The following is a 22,109-nucleotide window of genomic DNA, read 5'->3' as shown; positions in this document are numbered from 1 at the left end:
TCATTCCTGAATTGGGTTCAATTGCATTTATGTTATGTTTAAATTTCTCCCTTAACAAATACTGTGATGAGTGTGTGTAGGGATAAATCTTTATGCAAATACATGAGTATTTTCTTGGGGTAAATTTTCAGAGGTAGAATTTCCAGATCATAAAATAAGGATTTTTTTAAGGCTTTTGGGGAACTGTTACTACATTTTACTCCTTGTTGTCAATAGTAATTTCTTAATTCCTGGTTCTCATGTTGATCCTGGCTGTACCATCAAGCAATGAATCAAGTGGTCCTGGCTGCCTATGGACAGGTGCTGCTGAGAGCCAACCTCACTAGGCGGGACTTCCTGCTATGATGCTCTTTGCTCCTTACAGATGAACTCACCTTCAGGGTTCTCACTTGCCTTCTGGTTTTTGTTCAAAAGTGTCTTAACATCAAATCAAGGTGAAGGAATGTCTGCCTTGAGACAGAGAAGAAGATGGTATTGTGTGTTCCATCCCTTAGCGTTCCTTCTCTTGAGACTCAAGAGGGCCAGCATGAAAGGACTCGCCTACCTGAGAGCAAGTTATTCTCTTTAAAGGCTTTGCCACTTGGAACTATTCCAACCGCAGGAGTTATTTTGACTTGACAATGGCCTGGTCTCCAGGGATGGCCATAGGGGTGCTCCTTGAAAGTCAGTGGAGATGTTTGAGGCAGGCAGTTTTTTTTAAAAAGAGAGATGACCCTTTTTATGGTCATTTCAGATGCCAGCAATAACTGACTGAAGAAGGAGAAGCTTAAAGGAATGTTCCTAGGTTAGCTATACAAAAGTTCCAGCTCCTTCGGCCAATGTGAGCAAGAGTTAATTTGCTCCACAGACTTTAATTGGTTGGTGGTTCAATTACGTGCCTACTATTTTAAGTCTGTGTTTCTAGCCCCAGCTTGGCAGGCTTTTTTGAGACATCTGGCAACAATGATCAGAATGCTTCTTTTTTTCAAGGAGGCACACAATCGATTCATCTATGGACTCACAAGGACAGACTCATTTAGTAGAGCCAACATGTTTCAAAGAAAAATATATTTTCATTAACTAGCCTCAAAGCAGTAATTATATGTTCAGAGAACACAGTAAAAATTTACTTCTAAATATTTGGCAGTGAAAGGTTGAAGGCGGGATGTGTGTGTGTGTGTGTGTGTGTGTGTGTGTGTGTCCCCAACATGTTGCATGTGTTTTAAATAAACCAGCATCTTCCCCTTTAAAAGGAAGCAGGAAATACAATTGTAGACTTTGAAATTTAATTTTTAGCAACAGGATGTGTTTCTAAATACTGCTAACATATCAAAAGGAGAATGTATAGTTAAATGCTTTAAAATTGTTATCAAAGCAATTGCAGAGCAAATGAGGTGCCTTTGATTTTTTTTTTAAAGGATGTTGGTATCTGAACACTGAAAACCAATCTCTACCAAGCATCAAAAGCCATGGTGGTATCTTTGCATGAAATTCCCCTGAACTTGGATGCTCCCCCTGATCTGATTCACAGTTTATAATCACAGTTATCACAGAACCATTAAAAGCCTATTAACTTGAATTCCCACAATTCCTTGAGGGCAAGGGCAAAGAGAGAGCAAAATAACTTTGAATGTAAATGTAACACAACATTCGAAAGGAGAGAATCTCTTTTAATTATGCCAGTAAAGGAAGATGTCTTATGGATGCTTCTACCCTAGCAGATGGTTGATGAAAGGCTACAAAATGAAGTCTTAGACGCTAAGGATGTTATGCAAATGATTTCTCTGGGGAAAAAGAACTGGTAAAATGTGGGGAAGAACGTCCAGACCCCTTCCTGGGAGGAAGAAGAGTAGGGAGTCGTTAAAATGTGTAGTTGCGGGTGAGGTTGGCTGGACAAATGCTGTACCATAGCTGATCAAATCAGCCTGCAAAGAATGCTCGACCATATTTGGTGGGAGCAAAAGCCCAGCAGATATTCAAGCTATTGTCATGTGAGAAATTTGATTTCATGTTTTTCCACACTCCACTGCCTTCGCTGACATTTCCCCCTAACAACGCTATTATGTGCTGCACCAGTAAGACAGTGCAGTCAATAAGCTGTCTTGTGACTTCAGATAAAATGGAGTGATCTTATCTTACCACAGAACAATTAGATGCATCAAATTACTTTTAAAAAATCACACCAGCAGTAAGATTCACGCATACCAATGACACAGCCTGTTCCCAAATAGCTGAACTTCTCATGTCCAGCCAAACACCTCTTCATTGGATTGCTACCCCTACAGGATTCTCCCATATGTGTGCTCAGTGTTTTGATTTCTCACTGTTTGTAAAGAAATACTGAAATCATCAGAGTAGGGATCATCCTTTCTCTCTGCTGTCTAAAATAGCTAATTCCAACCAGTCTACCCTCACCTTAAATGAGTTCTTCCTGCATGAATTACCTACATTCACTGCCCAGCTTGATCTTGTTCCTGCAGTGGATAAAGCAAATGACTCAGTCCAGAGGGAGAGGGATATTGACTAAGTGCTTAATTAGGCGCGCAACCCTTATGTGGTCATTTTTGTACAATCAGATTGACTGGACCGTGGCATGGCAAAACCGTGAATTTGGTTTACTCTCATTTGCCTGAGTCACTGTGGAATCAATGGGGCAGCAACCTAAATTAAACATTAAGACAACCACTCTGCAGCATGTTTATGTAACTAGGCAGAGAAATAGCGTGTGTCTCAGGACTCGCCAGGGGATCTTGGTATCCACTCCCTTATGTCCACATTAGGCTCTCTGCTTTGGGTTCCTGATGTAAAACCTAGGTAAAAATGATGCCAACCCACTCTTTTAGCCTCTGACTTTGGATTACAAATCTTTAAAAGTCTAGTGGTTACTGTCCAGTTCAGGGCAGCAGGAAGGTCCAGGCTTCAGTGGGTATCTGCAGGTACAAGGTTGACCAAAGGCGCCAACTCTCTCAATCTACTGTCCTTTGCTTGGAACTGAGGAAACATGGAATTCATATAGGGCAAAGGTGAGCTTTTTTACTTACTCGGTAAGAGAGCATTTCTCAAATTTTAACGTGCATGAGAATTGCCTGGAATCTTGTTAAAATGCAGATTTCAATTTAGGAGATGTAGAGAAAGTTTTGAGATTCTGCATTCTTGATACATTTTCAACTAATACCGATGCAGCTTGAGCCAAGCTACATACTTTGAGCAGTGTTCCGTCCTTCCCAGCCAAATCAAACATCAGAGGGAAGGAAGAAAAAACAGGCAGTCAAGATTCTGGTGACAAGATGTGGTGGAGGCAGGGGGTGAGCAGTGTGGAGAGCTGAAAGCCAGCCACCAGGAACAAATCAGCATGGAATGTATCTAGGTTGTCTTGATAGAAGCCCCTCTCTGGTTCTCCACCAGGTGATTGTTTACTTAGTTAAATAAGCAAATGACTTGTGTGTAGACGGCAACATGGTAAGACTTAAGGCCATTTATGTTTCCTGTTTGCCTTTCCAGGCACACCCTCTGGGTAAAAATGTCCTGGCATGTGAAGAAAGAACAAAAGCATGAGAGGACAAATTGGTGGTCATCTACACGATTAACTGAGTTGATGAACCCTGGATCCCTGTAGAGCTGGAGAGAGGGAGGCCTAAAGCCAGAATTCAGCCCAAGTCTGTTTTTTATGACTTTCTCTTCTTATTATCTTTGTAACAAGGTTCTTTTATTAGCTTGCAATTTCCTGCCAACTTGATGAAATCTCCATTATGTTTTATAGTACCAAATAAGAGAATGGAGGAGGTTTTAAAAAATATTTCTTTGTTAGCAGCCCTGCCTCTCTTTTCTGTCTGTGTCTCTGTGCGTCTGTCTGTCTCTCTTGTCTCTCTCTCTCAACTCCTCTGGCAGATCCGGAGACACGCGCTATTATTTTCTCTTTAGCTAAAAAGTAGATATTTATTTTGCTGTTTGCTTTACGATTCTGGAGGCTGCTGTTTTCCATTTTGGAGCTCTTCGTTTTGAACCACACATGTAATTACTGCTGTCTTTTATTCTGGGTTTTTGGAGGACTGTCCCATTCAAACTGCAAGGACAAAAGCAGCTGTCTTTCCAGGGGGTGAAACAGTAGCATAACGTCTTCATGGAAGCACTGGAACCCAGAAGGAGAAACAGGCTTAAAAGTCCTTTAAGCAGAGAAACAGAGAGAATGAGATATTTCCACCTGTCTTTTCTTCAGAATTTAAAAAAAAGCTAAACACAACACGTCTGCTGAGTTTCAGAGTGAGCTTTATTTCTCACCCTGAAAAAGAAAAGATGCTTTTTCTTCCAAAGGCCAAAGATCAACTATTTTGTTGTTGTATTGTTACTTATTTCCTGCACTTTTGCCTCCTGTTGACAATAGTCAGCTGGTCAAGGTCACAGAGGACAAGGTGCCTGTCCAAAGCTCTGGGACTACATGGATGAGCTACCTTGTTGTTCTCCCTCCAGCCTCTGCTCGAACCCATTCCCTTCTCCATGGCCTCAAACCCACCCTGGCCTCCTCCTGATTTCTTGAGTGACCGACCTATGCTCCTCCAGCATCAGGTCTCCAGCTGCCTGCAATGTTCTCTCCCTCTTCACTGCACTCTAAATCATTCTTCATCTTCTCATCACTTTTCAGTTTCATTTGCATTACCTTGTCATAAGCTCCTGTACCTCTCACAGTTATAACCAATTACTGTGTACCAGATTCTCCCCAATAGACAGCCTTCTCCATGAAGACAGTGACAGTACGCACTGGACGTATTCATCACTGTATGAATCTAGTACAGTTGGCTAAGTGCCAGCGCTCGCTCTCTCACTCTCTCTTTCTCTCTCTCTGGTGCTGGGCCTTTAACCCAGAGCCTTGAAAATACTAGGCAAGAGCTCTACCATTGAGCCACATCCCCAGCCCAGCACTACTACTTGGAGTGACCAATTCTTCCAGTTATCAATTAAAGCTTTTCTAAAAAACATTTGAAATGTTTATAGAAAAATCATGTTTGTTTCAACCAGGTTTTCCAAAATTCAGTCAGTACAATGACAATGTCATATGGAATTTATATTCAAAACGTCACATAGGTAGAACAAGTCAAAAGTTTCTATGTATGTCACAGTGTGCTTCTGTCTTTCAATTTAATGAAATTTCTAGTTGGTCAACTCATCCTTCTTGTCTTCCAGTTAGTCTCACTTGTCAAGATACAGGAATTGTTTTATTGAGTATGAGGAGAGACGCAGTTAATTTTCCAGATAGTTTGCAACTTCCAGTGATACATAAAATGCACCTCACGTTCCTCATCCTGCGTACTTTTCAGGATAGTTTACAAATCTATGGTGCCTCCATTACGATTTCATTAGTACCAAATGAATCATGTATCATAATAAAAGTAAGTGCAATTGAATTGCCTTGACTAGCTTTCTATTTGCAGAAAGAATCGGAGTCACCTTTGCAGAGTGAAACAAAAACATGCTTTCTAGTTCAGATATTTGAAAATTTCTCAGATGGTCAACATTTTATATGTAAATAGATTAGCTTTCTCTAAGTGTGTGTGTGTGTGTAACTGTCCAGGAATTGTGGATATGAACTGAAAATTTTATTTAGTAGGACAAGAAGCTATCTCTGGCCCATGTATGCTGAACTGAGCATTTGTGGGTGTACTAAAGGGGGAGGCATATGCATACATATGTGAAAACATTCCTGCATCTAGCAATGAGAATTCTACTACTTTTTCTCCTACAAAAGACAGCAAATTATTAATTAAAACAAGAAAGTACACATTGCATTGGAAAGGCATGAAAGATGGGTATATCTACCTATCATAAAAGCCTTCACACTTTGAATTTGGATGTAAAAGATCTAAAATATAAAGTACACAAAAACTATCATGTCAACAAATACACTGAATAAAACACTTTGCTATAAATGTAGATAAATAAATGAAAATGATTTTTGGCTACTGAGTAATTTTGGAGCACAGGTCATTATATATATTACTAATACAATGAGTTACTATTTATTAAGAACTGATTTTTGGTGATTTTTTAGTGCTATCTAAAAAGAGTGCTGACCCATGGCAGGTATGCAGGAATATTTGTTGAAGAAACAATTAAGCTGTGTTGTATATGAAAGGTTTCTGCCCAAGTCTAAATTACTGGACATTATGGTGGTGGTCTAACATGGCAGAAGGCCAAAGCAAAAATGAGTTACCCTGGTGACCACTTCCGCCTCCTTCCCCTTCAGCCTTGATTGCAACTTCCTCTTTTCCCGCATGCAAAGAGAATTCCAGTCAGTTCCTTCTGTGTCATCAATGCCCGCCCCAAACACTGCTTCTTGTCAGAGGTCACATAACCCTCAGCCCCTCTGTATCCAGGAGAGGAGAAAGCCCAACCCAACGAGTTGTGTGCTCCACTCCATGTCCTCAATAAAGGCATTCTTCGTCTTTCTTTTTGCATTCTATTGCACCAGAAAACCCTAACAGTGTATTTCCATTGCCCTTATAAATACCACTGGGAATCTGTTTTGAACTATTACATCCTGAGCAGGGCTCAGCATGTCCAAAGGCACAAGGGAAGGTTGAGCTTGTCCATCCACCTTTCTCATATGCTAAGCACTACAGGACTTGTTTTCAGAATGGTGGGTTCACAAAGTGCAGCCGAGTAATTTAAACCTCCAAAAATAATAACATCAACAAATGAACAGCCCTACCCTAATCTATGACCAAGAAATCCTAGCCAAAAAAATTATATTTCATTTTTCCTGGCCAAGTTTTCTTTATTCTGTTTTCATTTTCTAGGATAAATCTGTTAGTTTTAAAAATCACTCAAAAGAGGAAAAATTGGACTACCTCTTAATCAGTGTCTGTGTACCTTGTTTAACAACATAAGACCAAATGCAGAGGAGAGGCACAATATATTTAAAAATGAGTTTTCAGTTCTAAAGATTTTCTGCTCCATTGGTGGAGACAAAGCCAATCTACAAGAAAAATGTTAGAAATTACACCATTCTGAGGCTTGTACACTTTAGGTCTATCTCTGGCTTCCTCCCACTTACTTCACTTTTAACCTTAGGGTGCAAGAGAGGCAGAGTTCCACACTGTTCACCTTCACTCTTGAGATGTCGCCTGCTTTGCTTTGGTGGCAAGGGCCTGGAGTAGCACAGGATGCTAATCAGTGGGACCTCCAAAAGTGTGCCTTAGAGGGAGCTGTGGCTAAACTGTAGGCGTTTAAAAAGGTCCTGCTTTATGCAGATTAAGGAAAGGGAACTGAAAAGAATCTTCTTGTAAAATCATCGCTCGGTAATTTAACAGGGTCAAAGAACTTTAATGGAACATCGTTTGATCTGACACTGAACCTGGCCTCGGTTTCCAGTTCCCATTGGATAAATCCAACTGTTAGCTTTACATAGCCCCACCCCCCAGCCAGCCTACTCCCCAGCTTAATTTCTATGCTAGGTTTAAAGCCAGCTAATTGCCCCATTCTATTCTCTGTCCCCTACCCCTCTTGGGTGGGGAGCAGGCTGAAGTATCTACTTCAGACCCCAACATGTTGTAGTTGTCACACTCATAAATCTTTCTACCTTGATCCATTGGCTCTGGGCCTTCCATCAACACAACACTAATCAGAGTTAAAAAAGAAGAAAATAGGTGGTGTAAAAATAAGTAAATAAATAATATGAATTTTTAAAAAGAAAATAGGTGGTACAGTCTTTGCTGATCCAGGATGCAGGACTGGTGGGAATGGATGAAGAATGGAGAGGAGGGAACTAGTAAACACAAAAGTTACATAACCAGCATATCTCCTAGGGTCAATGTGAAATTTCTTTAAAATGATGAATGCAAAAGAACTTAGTGAACATTGAAGTACTTTTCATATGCGTCCTTATTTTTGCAAAAGTGTTTTAGAATTTACAAAGTGTTTTTGGAGGTCCCATATCATCAAAATCTTGAGAAATAGCATACTTCGTTCTCTTCTGCTGGACTAACCTTGCCATGAGGAAAGAAGTTGGGGTCATTCTTATTAGAATTTAGGGCAATTCAAATTCCAGCTCAGATGGCATCAGGGTGTCTGCTACCATCAGGCTGGCAGAGTCTCTAGGTAATCCTTTGTTATTGGTTCTCTGTCTCCTCTAGTGTAACAGAACGTCTAGCAAGACAATGACCCTAACAGAACAAAGTATTTCACAGCCTCTTTCATGGCAAAATGTGGTCATGTAGCTTAAGTTCTGGCCAGGAGAGGAGGGATTGTGTGGCAGCTGCGAGAACTTCTCTTAGAAGGAAGCAGCTGAGCTTATGAGAAGTGTGTGTCATGAACCAGGAGGCTGCCATTGGTCCAACACAATACACTGGGATCCAATCTTTGCCTCATTTTCTTTTCATCCCCTGTTCTGCCTGAAATGCAGATGCCACATCTGGCACAAGGAGATGACAGCTGCCCTTTGGGTGGTGACAGGCAGGAGTGTGCCTCATCTCTGTGGACCTTCCCTGTATGGCAGAGCCTCCACACTGAGCTTTGGACAGGGAGCAAATAAAGTCTGTCAAGTTTGAGCTTGGGTTATTTTTGTTTCCTAATCCAAATGAACAAGAGCTGGCCAGGCTAAAGAACAGTAGGTCTCTTGTGCCACACTGGCGTATACACTTGCACTACCTCTCTACAGAGAGGCAGTGACATCTGGTAAAGCCAAAGACCTACGGGAGCAGGAATACTGGGTTTATCAGCAGGTGGCAGAATCCCAGAAGGGTACATTACTCCCATCACGTGTTTGGAGCAGGTATAGTGGCTCCTAGAACCTTCAACTCTTGCTGTCCATATCTTCCTCCTCTCTCTTTAGCCATGGCTTTGGCATCAAAGCTATAATAGTTCTGCTGCACCTCTGGCTTCACCCAGTAACCCATCTTGCCATATGTCAGCACTGACAGAGGATAATGTCCCATATTGCTACTATGGCAACTCATGCTAGACCTTGGGAAATAATTTTGGGGGTCAGGAGTTGAGGAAAGAATTTCTTAGCAAAGCAGAGAGCTGGACAATCTTTTGTGGATATTCATTCTTATCTTTCACATGAGACAGTTATGAGAATTCTCCAGATAATGTTTAGCAAAGGAAAAGGAAAAGCAGAAATCATGTCACTGAGCAGAAGTGAGGCAGGACCTGTGTGTCCGGGCCCAGGAAGACTGGCCATGTTTCAGGAACAGCCTGTACAGCCTCAGGGTGGCCAGGTGGCTCTTGGAAAGGCTCATGAGCTCTGAAACTGTCCGATGACCTTGGTTTGGTCTTCTAGTGTTCCATCTATTGGCTATGTGACTTTGTTCCCTCATTTGCCAATGTCGAAGGTTTTCATAGAAAATACATAAAAACACAGGGAAGTGTTTCATTTAGTTGAACATCTGGCTTATAAGAATTATTTATGGATGTTCCTTCTTTGTGGTCTCCATGCTCTGTGAGGCAGGCAGAGTGACTGTCAGAGTGTCCCAAGGCTGAACGTGAGCTAGAACACACAGCCAGTTATGAAAGGACCCATGATGTAGACAGGGTCACCCAGCCCAGGACTCAGTTTTCTGAAAACTAAGAAGTTAGGACAGAAGGCTACCATGGACACATTAACTCAAATATTATTGGTTTCAGGACTTAGAGGGTGCAAAATATTTGTCAGTACCTCACAATTATCTTGTTCTTGCCTATCTGACTCATTTCTGGGGCCTCCTCTTTCATGACCTAGTGGCTATCTGCCTCTTTATTTGGGGAGCTTTAACTGGAAGTAGCCAGTGGCAGGAATTCTCAGGGGCCTTAGAAGATTCTGCTGTCCACTGTGATGCAGACTTCTGTCTGTGGTAACGTCATGGAGACTAAGAAACATAGACCAGGGACCAGGAGGAGGAGAGGATGTGTAGAGCTTTCGAGGCCCTGAAGAAGTGAGGGAACCAACCTCAGCTGTCTTCAGTTTCCTGGAGAGAATGGCTAAGGGGAGACGCTTCAAACCCTCTATAGACAAGGATGGAAGTTGGGTAAGAGAGATGTGCTTCTGGAGGCTTCCTCTTGCTGCGTGGTTGTGATCAAAGGCACAGAATTGAGTTCAGATCCCCTTCTGCTTATGGAAGCATAACCTTTCTTCCCTTGACCTCAGTTCTTTCATCTGTGAAGTGCAAATCTCAGCATTTTTGGAAAAATTGGATGGAATAATGCATTAAAATGTTCAGCACACTGGACATTTGTAGACGTCCATTAGACCGTGTCTATTATCTGCTCTACTGTTTCTTGTGTCTGTAACATCTGTCTTTTAACACACTGTACATTTTACTCTGTTGGGTACATTATTTCTCTCCCTTTCCTGGAATATAAGCCCCACAAGGGCTGGAGTCTTTGTCTTTTTTATTCACTGATGTTTCCCCGCGGCCTAGAAGAGGATCTGGCACTTAGACACACTCAATAAATATTTGTTGCAGGAATTAATATTATAGTAGAAACTCTAAACAAATTCCTTGGCTGATAACCTGGCCTCACCAGACTACTAAAAGGGCAGAGTCCAGGAAAGCATCATTCACCCATCTCGGTCACTGGAAACTTTCCTCTCTGGCTTCCCTCCTTCCTCTGACTCCACCGTCCTTTAAATTAGGAGATGGATCACACAATGCTGCCCGGGCTGGCTCCAAACTCCTGGGCTCAAGTGATCCTTCCTCCTAGCAAGACCCTCTCTTGAGTAGTATGTCTTACACAGTCCAGAATAGTCTCTACTGATTCTTTAAGAAATGAATGTGAGTTTTCAACCTTAGAGGCCAATGCACTTCTCTTGTCTTCTTCCATATGTATGTTCCATGCACTGACAGCTATCTTCTCCTAATTTCTACAGTTCATACAGAAAAGAACTATCAAGGGAGATCCCAACAGCAGCCTGTTGCCTGCTTCTTCCTGCCATGCATGAAAGGCAAAATCTGAGAAAAACTCAATATTAACTTCTTTCAGGGCAGCAGTATATTTGCAGAAAACTGAATAATGGGAAGACTGATGAATCTGGGTCTGATGGCTTTAAAAAAATGATTGTAGCCAGTTAGAGATAATCTTGGGCTAAAACTAAGAAGTTTAGTCTAATCTCCAATCTTTGCTTGTAAAACGACAACCAAGTATGGTAGCATATATCTGTAACGCCTGCACTCTGTGAAGCCATAGCGGAGGATTGCAAATTCAAGCCCAATTTTGGCAACTTGATGACATAGCAAGACCACATCTTAAAATAAAAATTAAAAGGTCTGGTATGTAGCTCGGTATGAAGGCTGAATTCAATAGGGAGTGGGGAACAAGAGAGAAAGAGAGATTAGAAGGCTACTGTGGGGATGCATGATACATGAAATAACTCATTCAAAGTGCTCAGTTTAGAGTTTAGGGCTGTGGATGTGGCTCAGTGGTAGAGCGCTTGCCTGACAAATGCAAGGTCATGAGTTTAATTCTCAGCACCACAAAAAAGTGCCTAATACAATATATTGGAACATAGTAATGACTCAACACTTGCTAACATAAAACACATACACACACACACACACACCTTCTATATATGTGCACAACAAAAACTGTGCACTCTGCCTCATTTCACCAAGACTGGAATATATGGAAAATATACACAATAACATAGTAAAAGTATGAGCAGAATAATAAGTCATAACCAGGTTTAATATATGTTAAAATAGAAGGCTGAAAATGGGTAAAAAAATGACTCTGAGGCCCCCAGCAGCCAAAGTAAAATGACACATAAAGTCTAGTATCTGACACTGATTGCCCATGAAGAGAAAAACTGTCTCTTGACACTCAGCAGCTTCTCCTTTTTCTATCATCTGCATATCAGTTAGAATTGTGTTGTGATTAAATATTATAAAAAGCATTCTGCAGCATCTTAACCAGATAGAGTACTATATTTTTTAAAGAACAGTAACGTCCAAGGGCTGGGAAAACTGTTCCAGGAAGTCTTCTAACACCAAGGTTCTTTTTGGCCTTCTGTTCTGTCATCCCTAGTACAGGGCTATTTTGTCTCTAGGCAGTAAGTCACAAGCCAGGTGGAAAATAATGGGAAGTTTAAAGAACAAAAAGAGAGGGACATCTGTCTGCTGTCTGCCTCCCTTCTTTATCAGAAGAACGATAGCTCTCCTAGCTGCCTTGCCCTGTAGACCTGTTTTTCCAACTCATTTGGCTACCAGGCACTTAGCTGCAAGGGAGTCCAAGGATGTAATTTTTAACCGACTGCATTGCCATTTCAAAGAAAGTCAAGTTCTGTTATAAGAGAGAAAGAAGGGGCTGGGGGTTTAGCTCAGCGGTATAAGCGCCTGACTTGCAAGCAGGCAGTCGTGAGTTCGATCCCTGGTACCAATAAAAAAAAAAAAGAAAGGGCTGAGGATATGATAAAGTACTTGCCTAGCATGCTCAAGGTCCTGGGTGTGACTGTCAGCACGAAAACAAACAGCAGCAATGGGGTGGAGGGAGGGAGAGAGAGAGAGAGAGAGATCCATATTTCAGATGCAGAAATTTCATTTAATTTCCAGTTGAGAACCAGGAATGTCCTCTTGTTCCCTGGTTTTAGACGGAAGGGGACTGTTCCCCAAAGTTTAACTTGAGGCTTTGGCAGGAATCCTTTCTGCTGTCAGCATCTAGGAGCATAAAAAACATAGTGCTGATACGAAGTTTCCCAAAGTCACTTGTAGATGAGTTGGGAAAATTAAAGAAATAGCTGGCTTTGAGTCAGTAGCAGCCCAATTGGGAGGACAGTAATTGTCACACTAGAGGTCACAGTCATTTTGCAGTTGACCTTGCTGGTTGTAATCTGGCTGCTGCCAGAGAGGAAAGGCTTTTCCCACATACTTTCACTCTGCTGTTTAATATTTCAGTCATCGAGTGATTGAATGCAGCAAAAATTCTTCTGCCAACTAGTTAAAAAGCTATATTTCATGGTTACAATATCTAACAGAAGGGTTTATTTCACAGCTATAATGTTATAATCATTAAATATATATTTTAAAAGAGTGAAATTAAAACGCTAGGGCCACTTTTTTTATAGTGGTTAAATCCATACATAGACTTGCAGAATGCCGATGAATTCAGGTTGTCATTTAACTGGTGAGAGCAATCATTCCTTATGTCAGAACAGCCTCCCTCACTGGTTCGACTTTCCACAGCTTTCCAGAAGGGTGTGATTCTGTTGAACTGAAGGAAAGAGAAGAGAAGATGATAGCTTAGAGCTGCTTTGTATTACTTATATTTACCTCTAAAAGTAATTGTGTAAAGCATTTAAAATGCCATACATAATGAATTAGAAATGTATTATAAATATAGATAGATAGATAGATAGATAGAGACTGAAAATTTGTTAAGTGAGGAAAGCAAGGTGCACAGATAATACAATCCAATTTTTGCAAAGCAACACAGGACCCCTTGCATATACATGAGTTTTTATAGGATCAGATGAGGACTCAGTTCTTAGTATTGTTATCTAAGGTGCATAGGTAAGGGTGACAAGGACACAGAAAAGACAACCAACAATTGCTGATAAATACAAAGGTACTCATAATTTTTAGAACTAACAGTGACAATATAATGTACTGGTAGAATGATGATGATATACCATATTATCAATGATATCATGCACCCACAATTGCCCATATGTATGAATGGACATTTGTATAGGGAGGTATGAAGTGATGGTCTCCAAGTTAAGGGGAAAGAATGGTAGAATTTTAGGGCCATTTTACTTCCTTTCTTAGGTTTCTCTTTACTATTTGAGTTTTTTTTTTTTTTTTTGAACCAGGAATATGTATTACAACTCTCATCAGAGACAAATATGTTTATTTCTGTTGTGGAAAAAACATTTAAGAAGCCCTTAAATGGAACAAAGTTGTCATGGAAAGAAAGTTCTTCCTTCTCTGGGCCCCGCATTGGAGTGCCCTGTGGCCAGTTTCTCATGTTCGCCGGAGAGTCTGTGCACATGAAGGCACACGAGTTTTTGTAGTGGTTTCTTTGTCCTTAATTCCCATCTCTCTCCTCTTCACCCCAGGCAGTCATTCAAATGTATTTAATAGGAGTTCTTTGATTTAAATGTGTCCTTCTAAATTATGCATTGTTTTGTGTCAATGGGATATTTATTCACATAAATGGTACTGGGTCATATATCACATTTTATTTCTTTCTTTACTCTGAGATGCATTTATAAGATCTACCCATGGTTGTGTGTCTTCTAGCTCATTGCTTCTCACGACTGCAGCAAGACCCCTATATATATAATATTTATAACATAATCTCCCAGCCTTTTATACCTAGTGAATACATTGTTGCACAGACATTCAGGAAAAGTCATTTGAATGTGCATTTCCATTGCGACTTGAAGAATGGAGAAAATCATAGAGTTGACCAATGTCATTACAACCTAAAAGAGAAGGAAGAAAAGGCTAGGGTAATGTAGCAGTCTTGGAGATAAGGAAGAGAGGACTCAGCAAAGCAAAGAGAACCTGCCAGTAATTGTTGAGTATTTTTTCTTTTAATAAAAATGTCCATCCTGTCATGTAGAAGCAATCATTCCCATTTTATGGGTAAAACACTGAGGCTTGGAAAGTTTGAGTCTCTTGCATAAAGCTCAGTTAGCAGGAGAGAGCTGAGCTTGGACTCAGGACCTCTGAATCTACAGCCTGGGTCCCAACCACTATATGGTGACTCCTTCTTTCTTTGTGAAAATCTTTACCAAAAGTCAGTCGCTGTTATTGGCTTTAGTTTCCACTTGTTTTCTTCTAGACATTCTACTCCAAAACTCACTTTTCTGCACTAGACTGGCATTTTAGAGGTTCAATTCAAATAAGATTGGGGTGAGCTACTGTGGCCATAAAGTGCCAGGAATAACTACCTTGAGGAAGGAAGGCCTCACTGCCCCTGCAGCGGGGAACTCTCGTGACTGCGAGAGCTGTCTCCCCAGAGTTACGTTCTGTTCTGAGGGCAGCCCAAGAGTCCATCCACACACTGGTCTGGTACACAAGGCTAGGCACCCTCACACCAACTCAGAACAACCCTGGGAGGCTCACCCTCTGTCCTGAACTCCTCGAAGGGTCAGTGGAGTGCCTTATGGGGACCACTTCCCTCTAGCACCCATTTTCCTCCTTTCCTTTTATAGGGAGATCCCAAGAACACCCCAAAGCTTCTTTGCCCCACTGTTCCTGCTTCATTTTTTCCTACTCTTTCTTTCTCTCCTCTCAGACCTCTCCAACTTACCACCCTACCTTCCCAGTGCACAGTAAAGGGACCCTCAACCCCACTTTTTCCAAATCCTGGGGCCTGTCTCATACTAACATTGCTAGAGATTGGCCCAGCCCTATGAAACGGATGCAGTTCCCTGAGCAGAGGCAGACCTCAGCTAGCACGTTTCTGTCTTCTCCACTATGCATACGGCCCCTTGGGTTGTGGACACATTTCCAGGCTGTTGCGCAGCAGGGGTGGCCCATGCAACTTAAAACAGCTACAGTGATGGCTCTGGGCCATTACAGTGTTTTTGTCTTGGAAAGAATACTTGAAAACTGCAAAAATTACACCATTTCCATTGCATGCCAGAAGCACAAAAATTGTATTTTAATCCCTTTACAGAGGAAGCCCTGATACTTGGCTTATAGATTCAAACTTTCTGGTTTTAATCAAGACCTGTGCTGTTTTTCCAGTTCCCTCATATTGGACTTACACAAAAGACACCAGAATCCCTCATGAGTTCTGTGTTAAAAGAGCCTTATTGTCCGAAGTTGATTCAGCAAGCAGAGGGGAAGCTACCACCAATATACAAAGTCCGGGAGAAGGTGAGTCCAGGGCCCTGGCCCCAGCTGCAAACCCCACGGGGACCCTAAGGGGTTAGGACTGTGGTGTCAGTTCTAGAATCAGTTATTCCTTTTAAGGGATGTCTCATTTAGCAGCCCTGATGGCATGTACTGATTTGCAGTTCCCTGCGACAAGCTCAGGCATTCTATAGAAGCCCTGTCTGGTTCCAGACAATCATCAGGGAGGCTCCTTTACAAGAACTGTGGGTCACACTCTCAGGTCACTGCTAGTTACATTCTGCCTCCCGACCCAGTTCATGGTGAACTTCAGGGGTACTGCAGTGGCTTGACAGAGGAGCAGGTGCGCACCCTGTGAGGACAGGGCTCTGGTCTCTTTGATCTTTACTACTCAAAGAAGATGGTCCCATGGCCTCAGGAGTCCTTTTTGGCTTCCAAGAGCCTGTACCCTTTTCCACCCTATCCTACAGAGAAGGTGTTCTGAAAGAGAATCTTTTCGATTTTCAGCAAGTTGGTATCTTAGTTACTGCCTTTGTTTCTGGGACAAAATAACCAACACCCAAAATTTAAAGAGGAAAGGTTTATTTCCACTAAACTCATAGTTCATAGAAGTTTCAGTATGTATACAGATGGCTGCAAGGCAGGGTGGCGCAGCAGGTGGACATATGCAGGAAAGCTGCTCGTACCGAGTGGACTGGGAGCAGACAGAGTGAAGGAAGGAGCTAGGAAGGGACATAAACCCTCCCAGGTCACACAGAGCTGGTGACCCACCTCTTCTGACTAGACCTCACGTCCCAGCAGCAAGTCAGCTATAAGCCCCATAAATCTATTCCCCTCTAATCATATGAGATTTTGGAAGCCAGTTTAGATTTACACCATAACAGTTGTCAGTTAGGTTGTGTTTCAAAGCCCTTAGGTGATACACCCCACGGCTATGTCCTGTGCATAACCATCTTAATAGGAGGTGGCTTGACCCCACTGTCTTCTCTCTGGATTGCTGGAGTTCTAATGTGTGTCTTCTCATCTCTTTCTTGCTCTTCTCCAGCAAGTAGTGAGTAACAACTTTCCCTTCTCTGGGCATGACAATCGCCACAGCTTAGAGAACTTTGGATGCCATCTTGCCTCTGTAAGTATCTTTTCTCAGAATTATTCAGAAAATGGGGAGCAGCACCAGGGCTCTTGATTTTTGAAAGGCCTCGAAATTGAAAGAAAGTCATCAAAATAAAATGAAAACTTAAAAACAAAACTCATAACAGGTGATAAAAGAACAACAACAAAAACCACTCTTGAACTAGTCAAAGATGTATGCAGCTCTCAACTCTGCACCAATCTTTTGCCTCTATTAATATGCTTCTCAAAGTCCTTCCCATAAATGTTCTTTTGTGCCAGGATCCCCCACCCCAGGAGGGGCCAGAAGGAGGGGGAGCATGCATAATATAAAATGCAGCTACCTTTTCTCCAGAGGTGGTGAGTTCCTGTCACTGGGGGATGTGATGTCTAAGAGCACTTGTTAGAGGTGGTAAACATAGCCTCCTTTAATTTTCTTTTTAATATTGAGGCAAGTTCTCAGTAAGACACTAAGTTTCCCAGACTGGCTTGAACTTCCAATCCTTCTGCTTCAGCCTCTCAGAGTGTTGGGATTACAGGTGTGCACTGACTCACCCAGCTGAAAGTATCCCCCTCATTCTATGTTTCAATGCTTTTACCCATGAATTCCACCCTGTTAGCATTGCCACTGTGATTTCTCTTGTGCTAACATTTGCTCTTTGTATTTTGATCTGTTCCTTTGTCTTCACAATTTTTAGTCATTTTGGTTTGGGTTTATTGTCTATAAGAAATAGAACACTGCATGATTTTTAAACAAATGTAAGAGTCATTATTTCTTTATATAAGAATTTATCCCATGTATATTATTTATATTTTTTGTTTTATTTCTGCTATCTTCATGTGTTTCTTATTTGTAATATATATATATATATATATATATATATATATATATATATACATGATGATTACACAAGATTGATTGTATAAGATTAAGATTGGTCATGATAAATAATATATATTACATATATATTATATATAATATATATTTTTTCCCTCTCCTGAGTTTGCTCTAGCTGATATATTCTGGTATCCACCTAGTGGTTACCCTGAAGTATAAAAGTGAAAAAGAATATTAACAGCTTTTTCATCACTGAGACATAATACCTGACACCCACAACTTAACAGAGGAGAGGTTTATTTTGAGTGACATTTTTAGTCCACGGTTGGCTGGCTTGGAGACAGGAAGGCATGGTGGAAGGGGCTGCGGGAGGACGTCAGGCAGCAGAGAGAGAGGGGAGGGGCAAGGAGGGAGATACAGTCTTCCAGGTCATTCCTCCAGCGACCTGCTCTTCTGACCAGACAGCAAATGAGCCATAATGCCCGTGATCCAAACATCTTCCAAAAGCCCCATCTCTGAGTGCGCGAGGCTCTTGGGAGACATCCAGATATAAACCATTACAGCCATCACATTACTCTTTGAGTATAAAAATTTATATCCTCAGTTTTTCCTCAAGGATTAAACAAGCCTTTCACTGTGCTTTACCTCGGAGCTTCCCTTCCCAGGGCCGTTGTGTTCGTGGCCCTGCTGTGTTCTTCCAGCTCCTGGAGGGCCAGCCCTAGGGCTTTGACCCAGAGCATAGAGCAGTGGCCCTGGTTGCCTTGGACAAATAACCCTGCAAATAAAATTACTTTTTCTCCTCCTCTCCCTCTCTCTCTCCCCCTCTCCCTTTCTTTTCTTTCCTCTCCTCCTTTCTTTGTAAATTCTTAAAGTTCCAATACATTTTATAGTCACATGTCTAGAAAGTATTTAGACTTAATTACACATTTTACTGGCTACTTCTTTCCTTGCAATTGCCTCCTTTGTTATCTTTGCTCTTCCTTTCATTTCTTTTTCATTTTGTTGGAATATTTTGATAAACTTTTAAGAAAGGCATGTGGACTGTGTATGTATAGCGTCTTCTGTTTGCCCCTCCAAAGCTGCCTCCTGTTTTCCTCTCCTCTCTGGCCTCCAGCTGATCTGTGTAAACTACATCAGAGCTACTGCACTGCCCCTGTGGGTTTCCCTATGTGCTCCCCACATGTTTATAGATAATTCAGGTTCCCTCCTCCCCCGCCAGTATCCACAGGGATATGATGCAAGATTTAAAATCCAGCGCATGTTCAAGTCCCTTCTATAAACAGTATAGAATTTGTATATAACCTGTGTATACCATCTTGTACATGAGGGGAAGTGAACCTAAGACATGTGTGCCACAGCTGGCTGTTGGTATCATTGAAAGCTCTAAAAGATTCGTCATCATTGCTGTATACTGTAAGTCATTTCTAGGTGACTTTTTTATCTCATACAATGTAAATAAATACAAGTAAATAATTGTTATACTACATTGTTTGAGAATAATGAAAAGAAAAAGTCTGTACACATTTAGAACAGATACAATTAAAAAATATTTTCCATTGACAGTTTAATCTGAGGTTGGTTCAATGAATAGTTGTAGAGCCCAAGGCTATGGATGACCAGCAGGGTCCTTTTTCGAATACTTCTCAAACAACCCTAACTTCAATGGGTTGTTGGTGTTCTGGGGAGAACCTGACTGGTATGGGCCCTCATGAACAGACAGCTTCACTTCACCGATGCATAGTCTGCATCATTCAATGGCGATTTCCTTTCAATCCTAGGTGTCTTTCTCAGTTTTCACCTAGGCACGATGAAGTCAAATGTACAATTTTGAATGTATCATAATTCTCAGGTACATGTGCAACGTGCCAAGAGTTAACAAGCAACCCTGTGGGCAGGGACCAAAGGCCCTGCTTCCCTCTGGGGAGCCCACTGGAGAGAATGCAGCCTACTGGCTTCAGAAAGCCATGGGTCTCACCCAAGAGCTCAGAAGGCAGCTGGAAGGGGGCGGTGCTGAAGAGCCACTGAGGTGTAGGAAACCTGTCCGGTCCCTGGGACTTGAGGTCTGTTAACAGGCTGTTTCCCATTAGGCTTCCTCTGGTTTTGACATCCATGTCTCTAAAAGTCCAGTCCTCCTGGTAGCACAGAAAGGTGTGATGACAGTAACAAGAGTTTACCAGGATGCTGTGTTGATTGATGGTATCCGACAGGTTATTAAAGGGGACCTTTTGTAATGGTGGTCACAGGGTGCACTTAAACATCTGTTCATCATATAGCTGGTTTTAGTAAAAAATCTCAACACTGTGTGGCCTTGTGTATTTCTTTCACTAATCTTATGATTCTTTCCCAGGGCCTGGGGCGTAAGAAGATCTCCCCAGAGAAAGGGCAGCATGTTTCTAGAAATTTCAACCTCTGGGCATGTGACTTCATTCCATCTTGTCTTAATGGCTTTTCAAGTAATCAAATAGCCTATGTCTATAAGGAGGCCGTGATGGTCCCAAACTTCAGACGTTTTCCAAAATCTTATAGCAAGTTGTGGGACTCTTTCAAAACTTCCGAGCAAAGCTATATGAAGCCAAAGTAAGGTTTTCTATTGACAAAAGGCTGTTTCTCTTCAGGCTGTGAATCCTCTTGGGAGGCTCTTGCTGAGTTTTGTAATATTACTATTTCCTCTGACATTCTAAAAGTATATATATATCTTTTGATCCAGCACTACCATTTAATCTTTGAAATACTTCCATTATTTTAATAAGACTGAAAAACATTCAGTCTTTATAAAGTAAATATACATAAAACTATACACATAAATTTTTAAGATCATCACATTTAAGGGAATTTTTAGAACTACATAATTTGTATATGGCCACATTTTCACTTTGAGTTTTCAAACACATACAAAGAAAGCAAAAGTCCCCATGATTATATCACACGTCTAATCCCTGTTCTGTCCTCAAAAGTTAATCATTTGTTTTTACTCTGTGCATTTGCAAGCATAACACATATGCATAAATATATAAAAATTTAAACACAAACTATGGCTCACTCTATATAATGGTCTATCACCTTCTTATGATATTATATCAGGAATTTGGAATTCTTACAGTATATTAGACTGATTTTGTATTTAAATAGCTGTACTATCTTACCAAATGTGGATACATAGTATTTTTAAAAATTGTTTTATTATTAGTGGGCATTTGAATTGTAAATAACTTTTGAACCAGGCACAGTGCTACCTGAAGGTGTTAAACCAGCCTCTCTGAGTGTATGTTGGCGTGTCCCTCAGGTGGACGCTAAAAGTACCACTTAGAGCTGGACTGACCAGGTCAGCAGGTCAACTCATGGCCAAATTGCCTTTGAAAGAGTGGGCTCATTAAGCTCCTCCAAACTGTACCTGTGAGTTTCTGGGATTTTTCCCCCCTGACATTATCTTTTGGATGTTTAAGAATATTTAAAGACAACACAAATTATCTTGTTATTTCTTTTTTTGCATTTTTCAAACTTCTAGTCAAGTTGAGTGTCTTTTTCCCATGCAGTGGCCATGCATGTTTTCTTCATTCACTGAGCTGTATCATCATAATTCTGTATCAAAATTTCCTGTTTGTTTTTGGATTGATTTCCTATAAATGAATTTTAGAATAACCTTGCCAAGTTATTAAAAAGCCATCATTAATTTGGTAAGATTTTTGCCAACCTTAGATATTAATTAATGGGAAAAATGACTTTACCCTGTGTATATCTCCTCATTTACTGTATTCCTATTCTATGTATTTCTGTAAAATGTACTATTTTCTTTATATGAGCCTGACCTTTTTAATGTTTATTTCTGTATATTTTTAAGGTTTATGTTGTTTTGAGTGTTATATTTTTAAGTTGTACTTTTAGATTATATTGGCTATTGTATAAGAAAGCTGTTGATTTCTGTATACGAATCTTTCATTTGCTCTTGTATTGCTTGTTTTGGCTAACTTTCTAATGAATATTCTAATAAAAATAAAGTTCTAGTATTTTCTTTTTTGATTCTTTTGTGAATTTTTATACAAATACCCATTTGCATAAATGAGAATTTTGTATCATTTCTCACATTTGTGCTCCCCTCCCTATCATATTGTACTGGACAGGACTAGGTACAATTTTAACACTAGCGTGGAGAGTGAATATTTTATTTTTGACTGTAACAGAGCTGCCTTTTACGTGTGAAGAATGTAAAGAAACCTGACTTTTGTTGCAGATTTCAGATGGATAACTTTTATCTGTTTATCTAGTTAAGCATGTTCTCTTATAGGCTTAATTCCATATATTTGTTGGCCCTGAAATGTTTTTTAAGTATGTATACATGCCAAAACTTCCAAAGAAAAGTCCTGTGTTGCATTCATGGTTTTGTTTTCATTGGTTCTACTCTGTTCTGTCCTGCT

General features: G+C 40.8%; 1 protein-coding gene across 2 annotated transcripts in view; it reads left to right on the top strand.

Moving 5' to 3' along the window:
* The window catches only part of Tex36 (testis expressed 36), a 40,252-nt gene extending 18,777 nt beyond the window's left edge, over window positions 1-21,475 (top strand). Inside the window, exons 1-4 of one of the 2 annotated variants that reach the window (XM_063244909.1) lie at window positions 9,821-9,977; window positions 15,645-15,776; window positions 16,798-16,878; window positions 20,045-21,475. In XM_063244909.1, coding sequence (XP_063100979.1) covers window positions 9,927-9,977; window positions 15,645-15,776; window positions 16,798-16,878; window positions 20,045-20,278 — 498 coding nt within the window. In that variant the 5' untranslated portion in view covers window positions 9,821-9,926 and the 3' untranslated portion in view covers window positions 20,279-21,475. Of the gene's footprint in view, window positions 1-9,820; window positions 9,978-15,644; window positions 15,777-16,797; window positions 16,879-20,044 lie in introns of those variants that run through there. The other variant, XR_010046272.1, reaches the window with a different exon arrangement.
* The last annotated feature ends 634 nt before the right edge of the window (window positions 21,476-22,109 follow it).

The sequence above is a fragment of the Cavia porcellus genome, unplaced genomic scaffold, assembly GCF_034190915.1.
Source record: "Cavia porcellus strain 051 isolate PalLab524CR breed Dunkin Hartley unplaced genomic scaffold, mCavPor4.1 scaffold_2, whole genome shotgun sequence".
Taxonomy (NCBI): domain Eukaryota; kingdom Metazoa; phylum Chordata; class Mammalia; order Rodentia; family Caviidae; genus Cavia; species Cavia porcellus.
Note: the sequence above shows the minus strand (reverse complement) of the source record. Positions and strands in the feature narration are given on the sequence as shown.